Source organism: Haliaeetus albicilla, chromosome 17, assembly GCF_947461875.1.
Source record: "Haliaeetus albicilla chromosome 17, bHalAlb1.1, whole genome shotgun sequence".
NCBI classification, from domain to species: Eukaryota; Metazoa; Chordata; class Aves; order Accipitriformes; family Accipitridae; genus Haliaeetus; species Haliaeetus albicilla.
Window position 1 is genome coordinate 14,160,672 of NC_091499.1, and position 19,062 is coordinate 14,179,733.

Genomic DNA, 19,062 nt, shown 5'->3' on the forward strand with positions numbered 1-19,062 from the left:
GAAACCCTAGTAATGCAAGGAATGTGTGAGAAAAGAACACAGCAAAAAGGAACTCTGAGGAGGAATCCTTTCCAAAAGGAAGGCTTTTTTGACTCTGATAGTTTCTTTTTACTATTTTGAAGGCAAGTAAGTCTTTGAATTAGTTAAAATGATTGACATGTGAATTTATTCAAAGCTAAAGGCAAATGGTAGTCACAAATAGCACTTGGATGCATAGGTATTTAAAACCTCAGGTTACATTTATATTGGCTCTGTCTCTACTGACACTTCTTGGTCAGCACCAGGATGAAGCTCTCTGGATCAAGAGATTCATGAGATAGTGCATGTAGGCCCTGGACTGTGGCGTGGCTTTACTCTGGGCTGCACTTGGTTCTCACTGCCAAGTACTGGTTTCACCAGAGCAGAGACCAGGTGCAAGCTAACAGGTATGAAACATCAACAAATGGGAGATGAGGATCCCTGTGTGACATATGGCAAATCAATTTGATAATTTCCTTGCATCTGTATGACTTAGCTACTCATTATCATAATGCTTCATTTCTAGCTGTCCTGCTGTCCAATGTCATTCCAGGCCTGAACTAGACACTCTATCTCCCTGGAAAGAGACAGAAACTTAAAATGGTTTGGAGAAACTGAAGGCCAAAGACAGGCCTGACAAGCCCTGATGAGGTGAGGATAAGGCTTCAGTTCTTGGTTGGGATATCTGTATAGTCAGATTTAGTACTCATTTACCCAGTCTCTGATGCGTGCCAAGGCCATACCTGTTACCCCCCACACTGTAACCTCCCCAGAAAGGAAACCCAACGAGAACTAGTTCTCAGAGGGTCCTGGGTATGCCATCGTGTATCCCAGCAGTAAATCTGGATGTGTCCTGAGGAAAATATTTTCAGGGATTCACAGCCCCAAACCTTCTCTGAAAGCACATGCCTAAATTCATCCTTTCAACAGGAAACATGTAAAAAAAAGGATCAAAGAGATCGTAGGCATTTTGTATAATAGTTGAGCAATGGCAGAATGATATGGGGAAGTGTGGTGCCTGCAGACCAAGATATCAGCTCTTCTGGGACATGACAGGCCACTCAACCTCTTCCATGAAAAAACTTCATTTCACTCAGAACAACAGTCTCCTCATTCCCAGAGAAGTGGCCTAAACACCAATTTCAGAGTAAGAGGGAAGGGATTTTTGGAAGGGAAAGGTGCTTCAGGAATGGAAAAGATTGTACAGTGCAGGCATGAATTTCAGAGGTAATTTTGGATTAGGCTTAGCCTAACCAACCTTTTCCCAGGCAAGCAGCTGCAGTTCAAAGTGTTTGGCAATATATGAATACATACAGAGTCTCTCCCTTCCCACACAGAGGCTGAAAGTATCATGTTGGCCTTCTTGTAATACCTTCCCACAGCCCAAAGCTGTAGAGTCAGCCTTACTCCTTCTACGCCTTTCTCACCCAAGAGATATGTAAAATTTCCATGTGTTCTCAGAAAAGAAGTAGGCTATTCATCAAATCACAAAAAAATAAGGTGATCTTTCCTGGAAACAGAGGTAAAAGGATCCCAGACAGGTGTTACATTTCCACCAGCTATGTATCCTGAACTACGGCTAGCCATGATTCAGCTGTCAATAAGCATGAGGGGAGTCGGTCTGTTGGCTTGTTCTGGCATTAAACTAGACAAGGAGAGAAAGCAAGCTCGGTAACAGCTGGACAACACCTCTATGAGATATCTCCATACTTTCAGCAAATGGCTTCTACCAATTTACATCATATTCATCTGCTTACTAACACTACTGACCTTAGCTAACAAGGGCTTCCATCCCCAAAAGGCCTTAAATACAAAAATAATAGCAGCAACACAATAGAACTTATGGTCTAAGCACTGCCAAATACAATATTCTGTTTTGCAAAACTATGCTGTGATGGCTCAATGACAGACGTGCAGATGCATAACTGTAAGCTAAGATAAGTGGTTTCTGTTTCTCTGGTATCTACAGTGAAGCACTGTTATTTTAGACCTGAAAATTCAACCTTAAATATCACGCAACCACTTGTAAAGGCATTATGAAATATATAATATCCATTCCTCTAGGATTGTAAATTTAAATAACTTGACAGCATCCCATCATAAAAAAAAAAAAAAAAAAATTCACCTTTACACAATCCTATTTCAAAATATATGTGTAAAAATGGTATTAGCTGCTTTGAAGGCTTACTTTATAAGGATTTTTTTTCCTTTTCCATAATTACTAAGATACTTTGCTATACTGAAAGCAGGTAATATTTCTAGGGAATATCTTCATTCTTTTTCAGCAAATAATTCAGAAGCAGATAACACAGGTAAAGCATTAGTTTCCATATGATTTTCATTAATCCAGCTATATTCATTTCACAAAATCCATAAGAAATAGGTTTATAATAGTATAAAAGCATGAGAAGAGACTTTTCCTCCATTCATTATGGGGAGTACAAAATGACAGAAGGTAACTCTTTCCTCTCACTGCCCTGAAATAGTCCCCTCACCAGGTGTTTTGATTTCTGCCATTCGGGTTCCTCTTAGATTGTACTGCCAATAGAAAGATTTTGATGCTATTTTAAACATACTCCATTAGCTTGTATCATTAGTGTTACCGGGCAGTTCACATGTAAGCCTGGCTCATTCAGATCTTCTGTATTCAACAGCCCCCCTCCCCCATACACAGCTTTTTTTGTGTTTTGTTTTGTTTTGTTTTGGCCAACACTAATGACTCCTGCACTTAAAGGCAGATCACTTGGAGTGATCTCCCTGACCCATGGTTTGCCGGTTGTAGAGAGATGTTGCATTTGTTGTTGCTGGGGTACTAAATGTTACTTCCTCACTGTCATCGTCTACTTACCCCCCAGTGAAGCATGGGGGCTGCTAGGTAAGTATTAAAGCCTAATGCCAGCTGGGGAGAAATGGAAGTAGAGCATAGTGCAAAAAATAGTTTCCCTCTTCATGGCTGGGGAAATACCCCTCAAAAGCCAGAGGTACCTCTACATAAGGAAACAAATGTGCACGTCTGCAGGGGGACTTTGGTGTTGTGATACTCAAGTAACTACTGCAAGAAAGGTACTGTCTGGGAGACAGCTCGATGTTAGGCAAGTAGTTTCATGAGATAGGAGGCAGCTTGTGACTGAGATTTGCAATAGACAGCACACAGTCTGTCTGAGATGCTTTTGCCAGCAAGCAGGAAGCATCAAAAGGGATTTGAGTCTTGCACAAGTTTAGGTAACGTAGGCATTGAGACAATTATTTCTCTTGAAAAGAGCACTACAAAGAAATGCCTGAAAGCTTTTTTTTTTTTCTCTTCCCCACCTGCCTTTCTGCTCTTGGCCGTGGATGAACTGTGTAGGGAAGCTGTATAGTAAGGTGCAGCCTTTCTCTCCACAATAGCAATCAATCACGTGTCCATAGTATCAAGGCCCAGTAATATTAAAGGAAAATCCTCATTAGGAATCCCTCTCAGTGCCTCGTTGGCCCAATTTCTTCCTGTAGGCATATTGGCCTGGATTTGAATCTAACCCTGCCTTCCTCTCCAGCAGTCCATGAGGGTATGAACACTGGCTACTGGGGAAGAAGACACCTATTTTGTATAAAGTAATATAAGGGAGGACTTAGGGGCTACTTGTGTAAAAGAGCCAGGAGAGACACCTGGGATGAAATGGGCTGAGGGCAAGGGTTCTGCACCATAAAGATCCTGAAAGGGAAGTACAAAGACTGCCCAAAGTCACCCACAGGTCCAGCACCTCCTTTCAGCCTCTCTTTTCCCACCCAGCGAGTCCCCTCACTCCACCCAATCCCATTCTCCTCTTCTATTGTCTGGACCCATTTTACTCTTCCACTGACCCCCCCCATGGAAGTACCAGTGCTGCCAAGACCAAACAATAAATAGTGAAGACTTGGTCTAATTCTGTTACAGAATTAATTTTTTATTTGTTTATTCTTATGGACTCACAGGTTTTGCATTTGTGGTCTAGTTTCAGTGACAGTGACAGAGGGTATCTGCTGCCCAGAAAGCTCCATACTTTGGTAAGAGGAATGTTTTACAGAGTGTGAAAGCTGCACACGCAGACTTCCCATCGACCCACTTCTTTTACTTTCTGAACAAAATCCTAACCACCACTTAAAAACTGCCATTCCTGAGTGGCCTTTGGGAGGTATCTGGATGGTTTTACTAAGTTTATTCCACGCAAATCAGATTTCTCATTGAATTTACTATGTGTAACCTCAGTGGGAGAACACATTTAATTTACGACTATGACTGAAAATAACACCCTGGAGAGAACTAATCTGAGATTCCTGCACCTTCTTACTCTTAAGCTACACGTGCATTCTTGGCATAGGCTGGTTGATCCCTGAGGAAAGGAAACTGAAACATGTTTTCCAGCAGACATCTTAAAAACGGACATGCAGCCCTTCAGGAAGCCAGTGGAAGCTGGCATAGCAAGACAGGTTGAATGATAGTCAAGAAATTGCCTGAGTAATGTTTCTACAGACACGAAATGTGAGGGATCAACATGGATACATCCATTCTATCATTCTTCAGTCTAGCCTCTTTCAAGCCAGATTTGGATATCCTAGCAAAACTATTGGATGATTTTTCTTCTCAGTCAGATGGCATCTTTGGAGCAGGAAGTTTGTTTCTTAATTTAAGAGATAAACTCATGGTTTTCTTGGTAATTCTAAGGAAATAACCAGAAGATAATTTCTATCGCACCTGAAAGACCTTGCAGACTCCTCAGTATTCCTTCCTTTTTTTTTTTTTTTTTGTTTTTGGCACAAAAGAGGAAGGCTTTAGTTATGGACTTCAGGCTATAATGTCTCCAGTTTATAAATAACTTAAAATACTCAGAGACATGGAACTCTAATACTAGTAGCACACATAAGTCTTTGGGCACAGCTATGGCTTTTCAGTGTGTTTTTCAGTGTTAGCCATATTATGATTCATCAGATGACCTCTAAGTTGTAGTTTTTCATTATTAGTATTTATTATTATTAGCAGCACAGATGTACAATTGGTTATTTGGTTCAATTAAATACAGAAGCCTTGGTCCATGGATGAATAGATTTTCTGTTCCTGATTTAGCTCTTCTGGCATTAGGCATTATGTCTTGTTTTGTCCAAGATTCATTTGGCTGGCTACACAAGTTTCGCATGGCTGTATCACATCTTTTTTTTCACAGGCTATCAAGACATCAACTATTTTTTGACTTGTGGTTCTTTTTTGGTCACTCTAATTAGACATTAATTTCACCCAATTTGTATAGTATCAGTGCTAAAATGTGCTATCATTACCCTAGACTTAAAGAAAACTACTCTAAAACCTTCTGAGAGTAAATATCAGAGTTCATGTTTTATTTTCAGGCTTTTAATGTAAAATTCTCCTTTCATGTCTCTTTCAAGTCTGCTTGAATGAGCTGTGTTTTACCAGTTGCTTTCCCATCTGTCTCAATTTAGTCTCTTTGACAAATTCCAATCTGGCCTGAGGAAAAATCAGAGTACTGAAACCACTCCACATTAGATTATTAGGTATATTTTATTAACAGTGTCTCTTTACTTAAACAAAAAATCCTGACACTCCCTAACTCCCCTGCCAGCAATGGCTTGCGGAGCCCTACCTACGACTTAGACTCCCATATTCTGAATGGCTTCACACCCCTCTCTTTTCATTCTCGCCCATCTTCTGACTTTTCACCAGGTACAAAAGTGAGGGTTTTCCTCTTTAACTTTTAACCTTTCATAATCTCGCTGGACGTAACCTACACGGTCTGTACAGCATATAAACTCCATATGACTCTTTTCACTTTCAAACTGCCTAACCCTTGCCCACCCTGAAAGTGCACTGAGAATTTCACGGATATTATAGACACACTAATTTTGTCCCTTAGCCTGTCCCAATAGATTTTACTCTAAAAGCATGTGTTAATCATGCTAACTTAAAAATCTCCCAAAACCAAACCCAGAGGGGAAAAACTCCCACAAATGTAGCTTGCATTCTGCCACTACTCTTTGTCAGGATATTGCAGATTTTATGCCTATGGTTTAATCTCTTATATTTTTCAAATTCTTATATGGAATGTGTTACAAAAAAGGTGAGCCCAGTCATACTTTGGGTTTCACAGGTTATTTGTTGGATTGGGTTTTTCTTTCTTTGTTTTTGTGGTTTTTTTTTCCAAACCTTTGTATTCCCTTCCTCCTCCCCCATCCCTCCCCAATCTTTTTTGCAGGAAATTTAATTACAGAACTGCCTATTCCCAAGTTAATAGAAGGCTGCACTATGCAAACAATAAAGATCTCTGTTTAAAAGTAATTGTTGGCTCTGTTTGACAGCCCTTAAGGGAATATGAGAGAAAATATAGGCTGCTGCCCAGAATTTCTTGTTTTACTAGAAATTAGTTTGAGGCTAAGAGTTTTGAGTAGTCTTACGAATCCCAAATCTACCGTCTGTAAGTCCATTCCAAGTTAGTGGGGGAAAAAATTCTCCCATTCCTACGTATCGGTTAATTCATCAGAAGAACAATCCTAACAGGTCCCGAACATGCAGAAACCCTGCTGTGCTAGTTGCTCAGCAAATCGTAACACAACTGCCTGTATATCCCTGCAGCACCTGCTGCCAGAATTAGTTAGGCAAGAATTTGTACTGTACTTTTCTTAAACCGGGCTTGTCATCTTGTCTGGGAACTGCTCTCTTCCAAAAGCACCCCAAATGTCACTTGTTTAAAATAAAACAAACAAACAAACAAACCAACAAACAAACCCCACCAAAAATCAAATGCATATCACGAGCATATCAGTTTCTAACTGCATGCAGGGAAGTAATGCATTAAGGATGTGTTAGCTCTAACATGTCACATAAATATTTTTTAAAAGGTGAAATGACCCTTTTGTGGCTGAGTTGGCCTTCACTCCTCGCACACAGCCAGTGGACTGCTTCATCCCATTACTGGGCAACCAAATGCCGGCTGAACCCGCCCTTGTGGCAGGGTGTCTTGGCACTGCTTGGTATTATGGCTGTAGTGACATGATCACCATCTCAATAGTAACCCAAAAGTCGCGGAATTTAAATAATTCTCAAAATTGCTATATATCAATTATTTAGAAAGTTAAGGACAAATTATTATTTTTTTTTATTTCAACTACTAACAAATAAATGTAAAAAAATACCAACAACAAAACAAAAATAAACCCATTCATCCCCCACATTAAAGCAATAATTTTTGTAACATTCAGAACAGTGGAAACTATTTACCGTATATTACTACTAGTGGAGAAAAGCAAATTTAATTTAAAATCATTTTTTCAAACTCCCTCAATGGATGCCAGATAACTCCAGCTTAAACAAATATAAAAAAGTCATTTTAAATGGAGAATAATACAGACAGAGCTCAATTATTGAGATATTAAGGGCAACATTCAATTTGAGATACATTTAAGCATCTTTGCCTCCTGGAGATTTTTACATGACAAGGCTTTAGATAAACATGGTTTTGCAAACAGCAACTATCATATCTGATCACATAACCTCTGGACTGAAGCAGTATGTCAGCAAATATTTCTGATTATTTAAAATACTAAATAACTGTAATTTACTAGGCAGGTCTTCCTCAGAACAATCACAAATTTTTTCAAGAATTGATACCCATATACAAAAAGCATTTAGATGATCTGTTACAAATCTCTGAACTAAAAAAAAGAAAAAAAAAATCACCTCTCTCTGTGATAAAGCCCAATTTAAATACATTTGGGGACATACTAGTAGTGGAGGAGCTGCCTTTCTACAACACTCAGCTTGCAGGGGAAACTGTAGCAGCCAGGGACATATAGGGTAGGAATCACCTCACCTAACTTTAACTAACTAGATATTAGACGCCTAATTTAAGCTAATCATCTGGGTTCCCTCTACAGGTAATGGAGATAAGCATTCCCAGAGGGAGATTCATCCTGCTTGTCTTAGGCATCTCTCTTTTAGATGCTTGTAGGTGGATAAAGTCAAGAAAGATCAGCCTCACTGACAGCCTGACAATCTGTCTTTAGCGATGCACAATTTCCAAATTCAATGAAATTAAGCCAGAACGAAGATAATTTCTTTATTTCATCGTTTAGCCTTTAATTCTCCCTCTGACCCAATTTTTTCTTCAGTTCCTCCCACGAACATCAACTTTCTCTGGCACTTTATTTTTTTTACACTGGACTATGTTTTCCTGGAACCTGGGGAACTGCAACCAACATCAATAAGTTGCCGCTCTACCAGTTACAAATTCATTTACGTGCATGTGCTCTAAATTGCAGTAGTGTTCTGAACAGATAGATACAATAGGAGTATTGATAGCGATTGTGCTTTCTGGGTCTACTCTACCACTTTCAAATGTGTAAAACTCTGTGGCAACATTAAGGCAGTTAAGGTATATAGATGAATGCTAAAATATATTTACTATTCAAAGAAGATGGCTTAAATCAAACAAGGAAAAATTAGGAAGAAATACCATTAGGGCCCTCACTTTTCCACGTGTGAGCCCAGGTCACCACACACGCCTCGAGGCCACTGTGCTTCACAATATTGAATGAGTCCTAAAGGTGAAGCCTGGCCTCAACTCTCTTGCATTTAGGGTTTGTGGGTTCTCAGCAATACCAGCATTGCTGCATCGCACCTTTAATCACCGAGCCCTTAGAAACAATAGCCGAGATTTATAAGGAAGCAGGTGTCTGAACTGGGTGCCTAAAGCAGCAGCAAAACTGACAAGCACCCTGTGCAGTTGCCCACAGATGCTCACCCCAGTAGTGAGGCACTTAGCATTTGTTATAACACAAAATGGATGTTTATTAATTAAGCGTGTTCCAATGGCTACTCGAAGTGCCTTGGCAGAGTGCTTGTGTGCACTAATTTCAATATTGGGCATGCAGTCTACTCTGCGTCTTACTTCTACAGCATTTCTAGAAAATTAATTTTAATAGTTAAAAAACCATCTTGAGCTGCATACATGAAAATAACTTCATTTCTACTGAATGACAATCTAATACGAAATAAGAATATTCACCTTTTTTTCTTACTCTGCCCAAATCCAGGCAATAAATTAGGCTTCTCAGCATGACTGTAAAGTGCTGTGAATTGTATAAACAATCATATATGGACACTGAAAAATAACCCTTATGCACATTGCATTATAGTTCCAAAAATATATTTACAGTCTATTACAAAGATTACAAATGGAAGTGTCTATGTAACGGGATTATGCTAGTTAAAAGCTTTTTACAGATTTTCTTCAACAAAGGCAGGGGGGACAAAAAATTAGTATAACCAAACTGATTTTTCTAATGAAACAAATAAATAAAATGACAAATATAACACTGTACAGTGATCTAAAAAGGGGAGGAAAAAAAGGAGGGGGAAAATGATGCATTTAAGTTTTTGATAACTATCTTTGGTCCTAAATGTGGGAAAACACATTATGTCGCACTGAATATACATGTTTGTTTGTGATGCTCTGCAATTAAAATAGAAAAATATAGTGCATTTTCAATGTATTCAGAGCTCACTACACATAAATGTGTGTACAAAACAAGACAGTATAAATAAAATTTACAAGTTTTACAAAGGAACATTTACAGGGTTTTTCTTTTGTTTTTATTTTTTTTGTGTGGATGCCCACATTATCAAACAAGACCAATTTATGACTGATCCCTGGGATCTTTCTCTATCAAAATCAATAGAAGCAGCCCAATTCTCTTTGGAAGTACAGCATTTCATTGCTGGGGTAGTTCACAATTTTCAGATCTTTTTTTAAAGCAATTCTCTCTGGTTCATATACATTCCTGCAATATCTGTAAAGACACCGTTCATTATTGCTTATGGTAGTTAAATATTTTAATCAAATGAAATTCATATAGAAGTAAATGGTGTAAAAAGATATTCCATTGAGGAACTACTCTTGCATCTGTGTTCCTGATGAATGACTCTTGTATCTGTGTGAGCACGCACACGCATGTTTGTTCAGAGCAGCAAAAGCTTGTAAAAAAAATTGAAAATTTTGAACTGCCCCTTGCCTCATGCTCTACAGTTCTCATATAAAATCTATGTCCTTATTCTGACAGCTGGACTGCATACGGCTTGAACTCATATAAAATATACGCCAGCTATTTCTCTCAGATTTGCTAATGCAGAGTATTGAAAAAAAATGTGATGTGCTCAGATTAAATGGTTTAGGTAACACTGGAGAACTGCCCCCGTGTTCTGAGACACTCCTACAATCACTTGTCCATTCAATGCAGTGTCTCAGCAGGTTTACAGTTGTAATCTACATCTTAGAATATATCTCACTTTAACTCTAGTCCATTAAAATCATGTTGCAAACAATTTGCTAAAAGTGCCTAGAACTACTTAGGGGTCATTATTGCTTTTCTTTTTAATTTTCTTTTTTTTTTTTTTTCTCTTTTATTTTCTTTTAAAAGATAGTATATGTGTAACATTAAAAAATTCTTTAAAAAATATCAGAGCTCTTGGCAACTTGCATTTTCCTGACTCCCTGCCAATTAGCTAGCCATGTCAATACGGTGCTGATTTAACAAAAGCAAATGGCACAAAAGGATACCAAAGTTCGGACAGATATACATCGCTTGGTCATGCTTCTTAAATCTCTAGGAACTCAAATAATCCTTCAGAGGTACCCAGTGTAGTAATGTGTCATAGAATTAGCACTAAAAAGGTCCAAAGATATAAACATCATACTAAAAGAAAGTCTTTATGAAGAATAAACACAAATGATTAAAAAAAGATTCAGAAATCACAGATTTAAGGAAAATATTTTGTTGAATTCAACAATAATATCATGATTTTATCTGACAAATATATTCTTTTTTAAATTTTTATGTACATTTAAAAAGTCTATTAGATAAAAAGGAGGTTAGAGAGCTCAAGGTGTTTGTATGTTTATTCAGGTAGTACTTTGTTTATTGTCACTGCTGTTTTTTCCTTGCCACCACTGGTGGATCCTAATTCCCTTTTCATAAATTCTGGTGGCACTTAGGAGTTCAAGTCTGTAGGTGCTTCTTGTAGCTCTTCTATTCACTGCAGGAAGGACCCAGGAAATCAAGTGTCTTCTAGCAGCACTTCATATATACTGAAGGCCAGTGCTGTTCTCTCAGTCTGTCACCTCCCTCATAAGGGAGAAATGTCTATCACACTTGGATGCCAGTGCCGTGTAAATGTAGCATTTGTGCTCTCATAGTCTGAATGCTGCTCATGATTTTCTTTTGATGACCAACCAACGTGATCCCTAAACTCATCACATCCCTGGGGAAGATAAATGCGTACATTGTTAATTTTTCATCTTAGACTGCTATTGTATGGTATTCAACTGTGAGTCAAAGCTACGTAGTGGTCTGGGCTACAGGCTTCTAACATTGAAGCTACACTGGAACCTCAGCTCAGTACTGTGAAGTTCATATAGGCACTGTGCAACTTCTCATCGAGGAGTGCAATTACATGGCGGGTGTCATGTAATTACACTGCCTGTGTCTCCACACCTGAGAATGAGGCCAGTGTGTTTTGCACTACGATAATCTTTTATTGTGGCCTTCAAGGACACCCAAAGCAAGAGACACCTCTCTTGTAAAATACTTCAGGTGGCTTTCAGGACAAAGTTATGTTTAAATACAGGATTCTGGGGATCACATTCTGCTTCCTAAAGAGATGCCTAGAGAAACCCTTTGCATATTGACCCATACCCATCATGCAAATGGAAGAGGAGCAGCTGTTTCAATTCCACCGCTACTAGTGGTGCTGACCTAGTAGAAGCTTGTGGGCTCTGATGACAGCTCCCAAGCTATAGGCTTAGACCCCTAGTGATACCAGGCAGATAAGAGTAGGGTTGCAAACTTGAGAATATTGTTTAAAAACTTGTTTAGAAAACCACTGCTCTCTGTGAGAGGAATTGCATGTGTTTGGCAACCACCAGGACAAGAATGTTGTTTGCAGGGTGCCAAGAAGACCTGTTTTAAGATGGCAGTACCAATACAGGCCATGCTTGCCTTCAGAAAATTGTTTTGCTTCTATAGACTTTTATTCTGATGCAAAGCCATTTCTTGCAGGACACAGACAGCCCCCAGCCAATTAGAAGAAAATTCCACACCTTCCTAGTACACATCTGGAAAAAGGTACCAATTAGGTAGTGGAGGGTAAGTGGTTATTTTCCTATACATACATACTTTGAAATGGGCCACATTCTCCCTCAAATTCTAGCCCCTTGGTGTTATTTCAATTGGTCTCAAAAGCAAGGAAAAAAGTGATGCCACACATAGGTAGCAGGGTATTTGCCCTTTCATGGGATGCTCTAATATAACATCATCAGCTGCTAAACCGGCTGGCTTAACCCCAAGTACCATGTTTGTACTCAGGGCAAAGTTTTGGAGTTGAACATTGTGTATTAGTTTACCTAGAAATTCCCTAAATGCAAGTTAAACATGCCCAGTACTAACTTACTCAATAGTCATCCTGGCAACTGATTCAAGAGAGTTGTAGCCTGCTGCTGTGAAATTATCCTTATATCTTTCCATCTTAATAGCTTGTAACCATTCGCCTACGGAGCAGAAAGTGGTAAAATCGGGAGTGTTCTGGTCCAGAAGAGGGCTAATTGGTCTACGGAGAAGGAAAAAGGAAAGTAAGTTGTTTCCAAAGAGAGTAAAACATCAGGGAGTATTTAGCAAGGTGAGAGTCAAATAAGTTTGGGGTATTAAAAAGGTCAAGAGTAGAAAGTAATAGGCCTTTTACACAGTTTAGATTATTCTGTGAATAGCTCTTGACTACTCTGTAGCTCACAATATGCACTTCCTAAGTTTATTCATGTAAAAGATGAAAGGTCAGAGTGAGCAAAATCAGCCTAACGGACTATTGTTACCAACAGAAAATTAACCTTATTACCTAGCGTGACAGCTGCTGCAACTAAAGTTGCTGAGTAAAATAGAGATGCTATTCTTCTAAGCATCTTAGAAAATATAGTAGTAGCTATTCCCATTTTTCAATCGGATGGGACAAAACAAAGACAAGGAAAGAGCAGAGACACAAAGTAAGTTGCTTAAGGTCACACAGCAAATCAGTCAGTAGAAGAACTGGGAGCAGAACACAGGCCAGTTGATTCCCTAGTGCAGTGATCTAGCTAGCAGATCAAAAGATTACCACGATTAAATAATTCACCTGAAATTTATGAAGAAGCCATTAAAAGCTACACCATGAAATACAATGCGATGCAATTGCTGAAAGGAGTTAAAGCCAGAAAATGAAAGGTAAAAATCTAGAGTGTAGCATGTCAAAGTACATTGGCCAAGCATGAGTATTATTAATAACTATTTCTACAGTAGCAGTTGCTAGGGCAAGGGATGCATCATATAAAACTACAATAGATGATGATCCTTGCCCTCCAGACTTCACAATTTTAAGAAACAAGGAAAACAAAGACTGCTAGTGGTGAGAGTGTGGAAAGAGTGACGAGTGGGCAGTAGTTTACCGAGAAATGTGTTAGTTCCATGATATTTACTTTCTTTATTTTGGTTATTTTTTTAAGAATGTCCTTTTTGGCTTTGTTCAGCATGGTAAAAAAGAAGGGCAAATGAGGGAAGGGAAGAACAGGGAACAGAAGGCAGGAGGAACTGAGAGACACATGGACTAAGTGTGAACTGGAACCAGCCACCAAGCAGAACATCCATAACCCAGCCACGTGCACCATTGTAAGAGCACACACTAAAGCTTTTCTTACCTGCTACAGGTTCCCAGTGGGGTTTTCAAGCTATTTGGATTTCTAATCATTTTGTCCAGAATACCAACTATCTGCTCAAACTTTGGCCTTTCACCGCGCTCCTTCTGCCAACAATCTAGCATCAGCTGGTGCAGTCCTGCTGGGCAATCCATGGGTGCTGGCAAACGATAGCCTTCTTCGATTGCTTTTATAACCTAGTAACCAACATAGTTAATAATTTTTCATCAAGAGATATTTAAGGAATATATCTTGCTACCCAGATCAAGAAATAAAAGAAAAAGAAATAAAGAAAAAAAATCAATAAACTAAAACTTGCCATCAGTGTTGCAAAAATGAGTCTGTTGTTTTGACACTAGCCTTCATGTTTTCAAATAATTTCCACGACTCTATCTTTGGGCTTATTAAGCATATTGTTCTATATGTGCAGAACACAGCTATATTACCTAGTCAAGTGAGCAGCGGGGAGCAACAATTAAATTCACCAGGGGAGCAACAGATAGATTGATAAATGGAGTTATTTCAGAAAGCATTATTACTTGCCCCAAGGCTTTTATGAAAGAGTGTGTGGTAGAAGCAACTGACTTGTAAATGGATAGGGATCTGTGAATGCACATATAAAATACAAAAAGCCTGAAGATATTATAAAAGGATCCAAGAAAAATGTTTAGCAGACAGAAATCGTTAGGGAAAAAAGTTGTATTCTGTGTCTAGCCATGTTATATTAATGATAAAGTAGCAGAAATGTGCCACGTGAGAGAGGAAGACCTGGCTGAATGGTATTTTAATGTATCACCTAAACAGAGAGTTAGATTTAATAAGAGATGCTGCTAGATGATGATATGATTGAAGGAGAGAATAAATGTCTGAACCAAGAATTACACCTGCCCGTTGACTTCCTTAGCCAAGTCCATTTGGATTTAAGTAAAAAATAAAAATGGGTAAAGTAAAATCACAGGAAACCGCTGTAAACCTTGAGGGCAGGATAAGAAAGCACATCAGGAAACAAGGCAGATAAGAAAGGCTTGTGAAAAAGGGCTAAAACACCGTTCATGGGGGATTTCAAGTATACTGACACTGACTGACATAGCAGTATTAGAATTGCTAAGGAAGGGTGCTTGTTCCCGAAGGGTAGTGCACAGGACTGTCTTCTTCCTCGGTTTGTACAGAAAGCAAGATCAGAAGCTGTTCTGGATGTAGCCCTAGAAAGTAGATCTGGTATGATAAATAAAGTTGGTGAATATCCAAGGTTTAGTGAAAAATAATAACCTCAGATAGAAAATATTCTATAGGTTGTGTGAGAAAAAGCAAAAGCAGTGGACTGAAAAGTAGACAGAACTGCAAAGAATACAAAATGACCTTCAAAAAGCTGGCTGAAATCCATGATTGTATCAAAACCTTTTGCAGAAAAGAAGTTTTGTGAAAAGAGGAGGCATAGCCCAGTGGTAGGGCACTTACTGCAGGTTTGTGTCACAGAATGTCCTTCCGACCTCTGGGAAGTTGCCTCATCTCCCTGGGCCTCAGCTTTCTATCTGAACATTTAGAATGATAGTACTGTCCTACAACTCAAAAATGACTGAGAAATATTCAGTTCCTGCAGTAACATCCACACCTTGAAGAATGAGTGCAGCGACCTTTCAGAGACAGTGAAGTTATCTGTCAGACAGGGTGGGGAGAGAGGATTTCTGCAGAAGAACAGGGAAACTGGAAGAACAGTACTGTATAGGAAAGAAAACATTAAAAGTAAAATGTAAGATCTGTTAGAGCAGTATTAAGAGAAAAAACAAAAGAACAGCTCCTTACGCTTAGAAGTAGCGCTGGAATAAAAGTGAAAAATAAGCTACAGTGGGCATAGAACAACTGGTGTGCTATGAAAAGTAATGCAGAAACTTCTGACCTTCTAAAAGGTGAAAGGTATTAAACCCGTTGTGCATACTACATATGATTTACTACAAACGAAGCAGTTGCTTAAGAGGTCAGAACACAGAGACAACTAATGAGGAATGAAAAAGTAGGTACAAGCAACAGCAACACAACCACCAAAACTTCTAAGACCCTTAGCACTGGCAAACCATCTAGATAAGCCTATATCCAAGAGTGTAAGGAATAGTGAAAACATGAATGAAAGGTTCATAAACAGGACTCTTTCACGTTCACTATGACCTGCAGAGAAACCTGAAGAGAGGTGTGAATCAAGATGATGACGTTATTTTTAAAAGGCTTTGAGGATACTGCAGAATCAGCTTCTTTGATGTGTATTCTGAGCAAGAAGGATGAAAGTGGGAAATATAAAATAATAAGCTAGAGATGGATGAAATTGCTGGGAATATCCAAAACACTGAAAATAACATTCTAAACTATTGATAAGTAAAGTTTCTTTTTATAAAATGAAAAAAAAAAGTTTATACAAAACTTGGGAACTTTGAAGGGTACTACAAGTATCTACTCTGCTAAGAAAGGTGGGGTTCCAAAAATCAGTACTCAGAGATAATGAAATAGATGCAGGATTTTTATTTTTTTTTAAATAAGCAAAGCTACAAAGAGAACACAGCTGGAGTTCTTAGTAATAGAATTGATTTATATTATTTACACTTCCCACAATTTGTTTTTCAAATTCTGCTTTTGCTGCAGAAAGAGAAAAAGGGAATACTGCTAAAAGTCAAGTATGCTTTTATCATAATCAGGCTGAAGATGTAAACTAGATTAGAAGAGGGCCAGGTCTGTTCACTGTATATACTGGCTGCCAACAAAGAAGTATTAAATAAGGGTAACTGGACAACATGACGTTATCACTCTGCTTCTGGGTATATAATAATAATACAGATTAATAATCATAATAATGGTAATACATCCAGGAGTACAGCAAAGAAAAGATATGTAAGTCTAAGCTCTTGCCCTTTTCTGAAGAACAAAACTGCGCTATGGTCAGTAACGGAATGAGAGCAAGAACTAGCAAACACCAGCAGTCTAATAGGGGAATAGGGTAAAGCGCAGTGGTTTCAGGGCTACTCTTACCAGCAAGGATTAAGCTGAGGGGAGCCCACTGCTCAGAGATGTTGGGGGAACTCCAGAATTAAAGAAATGCCATCTAAAGATCCGAAGTCAGGGAGACATATTTTTCAGAGATCTCATCTGTTCTATGACTACACCCACATCCACTTTTAGGCAAAATGACACACTTAAGATATATAAACTGCCTGAGTGTATATGCAAAATTAGAAGAGACACATTTACCAATTTTTTATTCCAGTTAAATAATCCCATTGGTAACTGTGAAGGAGAATAAAAAACTAATCATAAGATGATTCTAAATTTTTGCATCATAGATTTATCTATGGGATTGGTAGGATGTGTATATGTTTCGGGAGGACATGCTTGAAGATGACAGCATACAAGAATGTTTGAAATTATTTTGCCAAGCAATTGATGCATCTTTTAACTATGTGCTATTGAAGATTATTATGTAAGATGCTAAAAAAGAGATGAAACTGCAAGAAGTGGTAATTAGCTGTTTTATGAAAAAGGTTCATTCATGCACTTTACCTGAAGTTTTCAGTAGAGGGAATGCTTTTCAAAATCCAACAAAAAGCATGAAGATACCAAAATTTCTCCCCTATTTAAAAGTTTTTCCTTATTGTTCCCTGAAGGATAGGTAAGGTTTGCCTTTGAGGCATCTTATATTCCTGTCAGACTTCTTTTATGTTTGAATCTAGTACAGAAGGAAGGTGTCAAAAGAAATGAAACTCTACTGGGTGTCTAGGGAATGTAAATATTTCTCTTTCTCTGCCCCAAGGACTTGTTTGCCCATATTTTGACAGTCCATGAAATCTTTGACACTGAGACCTGTCAAATATTAACAACTTTGCACTGTGCCAAACTGACTCATCATTTACACTTTTACCTTTTTTTTCAACTTTGATGTCGATCATTCAATCAAAAAATAAAATAATAATAATAAAAAAACCACTCAAGCCCCTGACCTGAAGAACTTTAAATGAGACTCTTTCTGACATCTTTCTCACCTGTATGGCTTTTTCCTGTGTACTTTCTATATTAATATATAGTCTTGTCAGAAATCAAGATTAACACCCATCTGTTCTATTACTGCTGACCTGTTGCTCTGGGTCACATTTTATGCAAACAAGGGTATTGTTAAATCAGCATAATTAACTTGAAAAAGCCAAAGTAGGTCATTAACTGCCACTCAGATTTCTAACAAGTTTTTTCAACTGATTACTCATTGCTCTGAGGTCAGAAACCTCAGAATTATTTTTTATTGGAAAAAAATTAATTCTTTTGATGCTTAAGTGTAATAAAGAGCACATATTACTATTTTTGATGTTCCAATTTTACTTGATACTCAGGACAGAAACCTACAACATCCACATGGCAGAAGAACAATTTAGAGATTTAGGTAAAAAGTGAAAGCTCTGTAACTTTTTCATTTTGTGAGAAAACTACAGTATTTTGATAAACCTTATTTCTAAGCCAACACTTTATGCATGTATAGTGAAAGGCATATGTATGTGTTTACAATACGTAATTTTTGTTTTTCTAACAAACACATACGCACATACACGCTCACAAACAGACAAAGTATAACCTACATCTTGATTTGACATGTCCCAGTAAGGCCGTTCTCCATAAGACATTACTTCCCACATAACTATTCCATAACTCCACACATCGCTGGCTGATGTAAATTTGCGGTACTGGATGGCCTCTGGAGCTGTCCATCTCACTGGAATTTTTCCACCCTATGAAAAAGAAGAAAAGAAGAAAGTTTTCTTTTTCCTCCACAGAATTTCCGTATCATCTTTCATAGAGGGCATTTATTTCCATCAACATCAAAAGCAGCACTTATATCATCTACTATAGTTGACCGACTGAAGAATTTTCAAAGGAGTCTAAGGAAGTTTAGGCTCTTAAAACACCTGGACCATAGAAACTTAGATACCTGTGTAAGCTAAGGGGGATGCGTTTCTCTGGAAGTGCTTATCGCGCCATTCATTTTAAGGGGCTGCTTAGATGCCTGATTTACACCAGTCATTTGACTCCTGGCTGGCTGAAGCTAGGTGAGGGGAATCTCATCCTGTGCATACAAATCCCCTTGACTTGTCGTACGGCTCCTCTGAAATCTCAGTCTGACATTTTTAAACCAGGATCCCACTTAGAGCCAGTGGGAAGAGTGACGGCCGCGAACGCCGGTGCAGTTTCCCAGATCCCTGTGCCTGTTGGAGCAGATTCCAGGGGCCCCTCCTTCCCTCAGCATGAGAAAATAGGTACAGTGAGGCCCCACGGGTGGGAA

The 19,062-nt window shown here is 38.5% G+C and overlaps 1 protein-coding gene across 5 annotated transcripts in view; it reads right to left on the bottom strand.

Moving 5' to 3' along the window:
- EPHA7 (EPH receptor A7) overlaps nucleotides 1-19,062 on the bottom strand; it is a 165,690-nt gene that overhangs the window by 5,097 nt on the left and 141,531 nt on the right. For 2 of the 5 annotated variants that reach the window (XM_069804889.1, XM_069804888.1), the window contains exons 14-17: nucleotides 18,362-18,511; nucleotides 13,758-13,951; nucleotides 12,488-12,643; nucleotides 7,268-11,299 (exon numbers count right to left, since the gene is read on the bottom strand). In XM_069804889.1, coding sequence (XP_069660990.1) covers nucleotides 11,185-11,299; nucleotides 12,488-12,643; nucleotides 13,758-13,951; nucleotides 18,362-18,511 — 615 coding nt within the window. In that variant the 3' untranslated portion in view covers nucleotides 7,268-11,184. Of the gene's footprint in view, nucleotides 1-7,267; nucleotides 11,300-12,487; nucleotides 12,644-13,757; nucleotides 13,952-18,361; nucleotides 18,512-19,062 lie in introns of those variants that run through there. The other 3 variants (XM_069804887.1, XM_069804886.1, XM_069804890.1) reach the window with 2 other exon arrangements.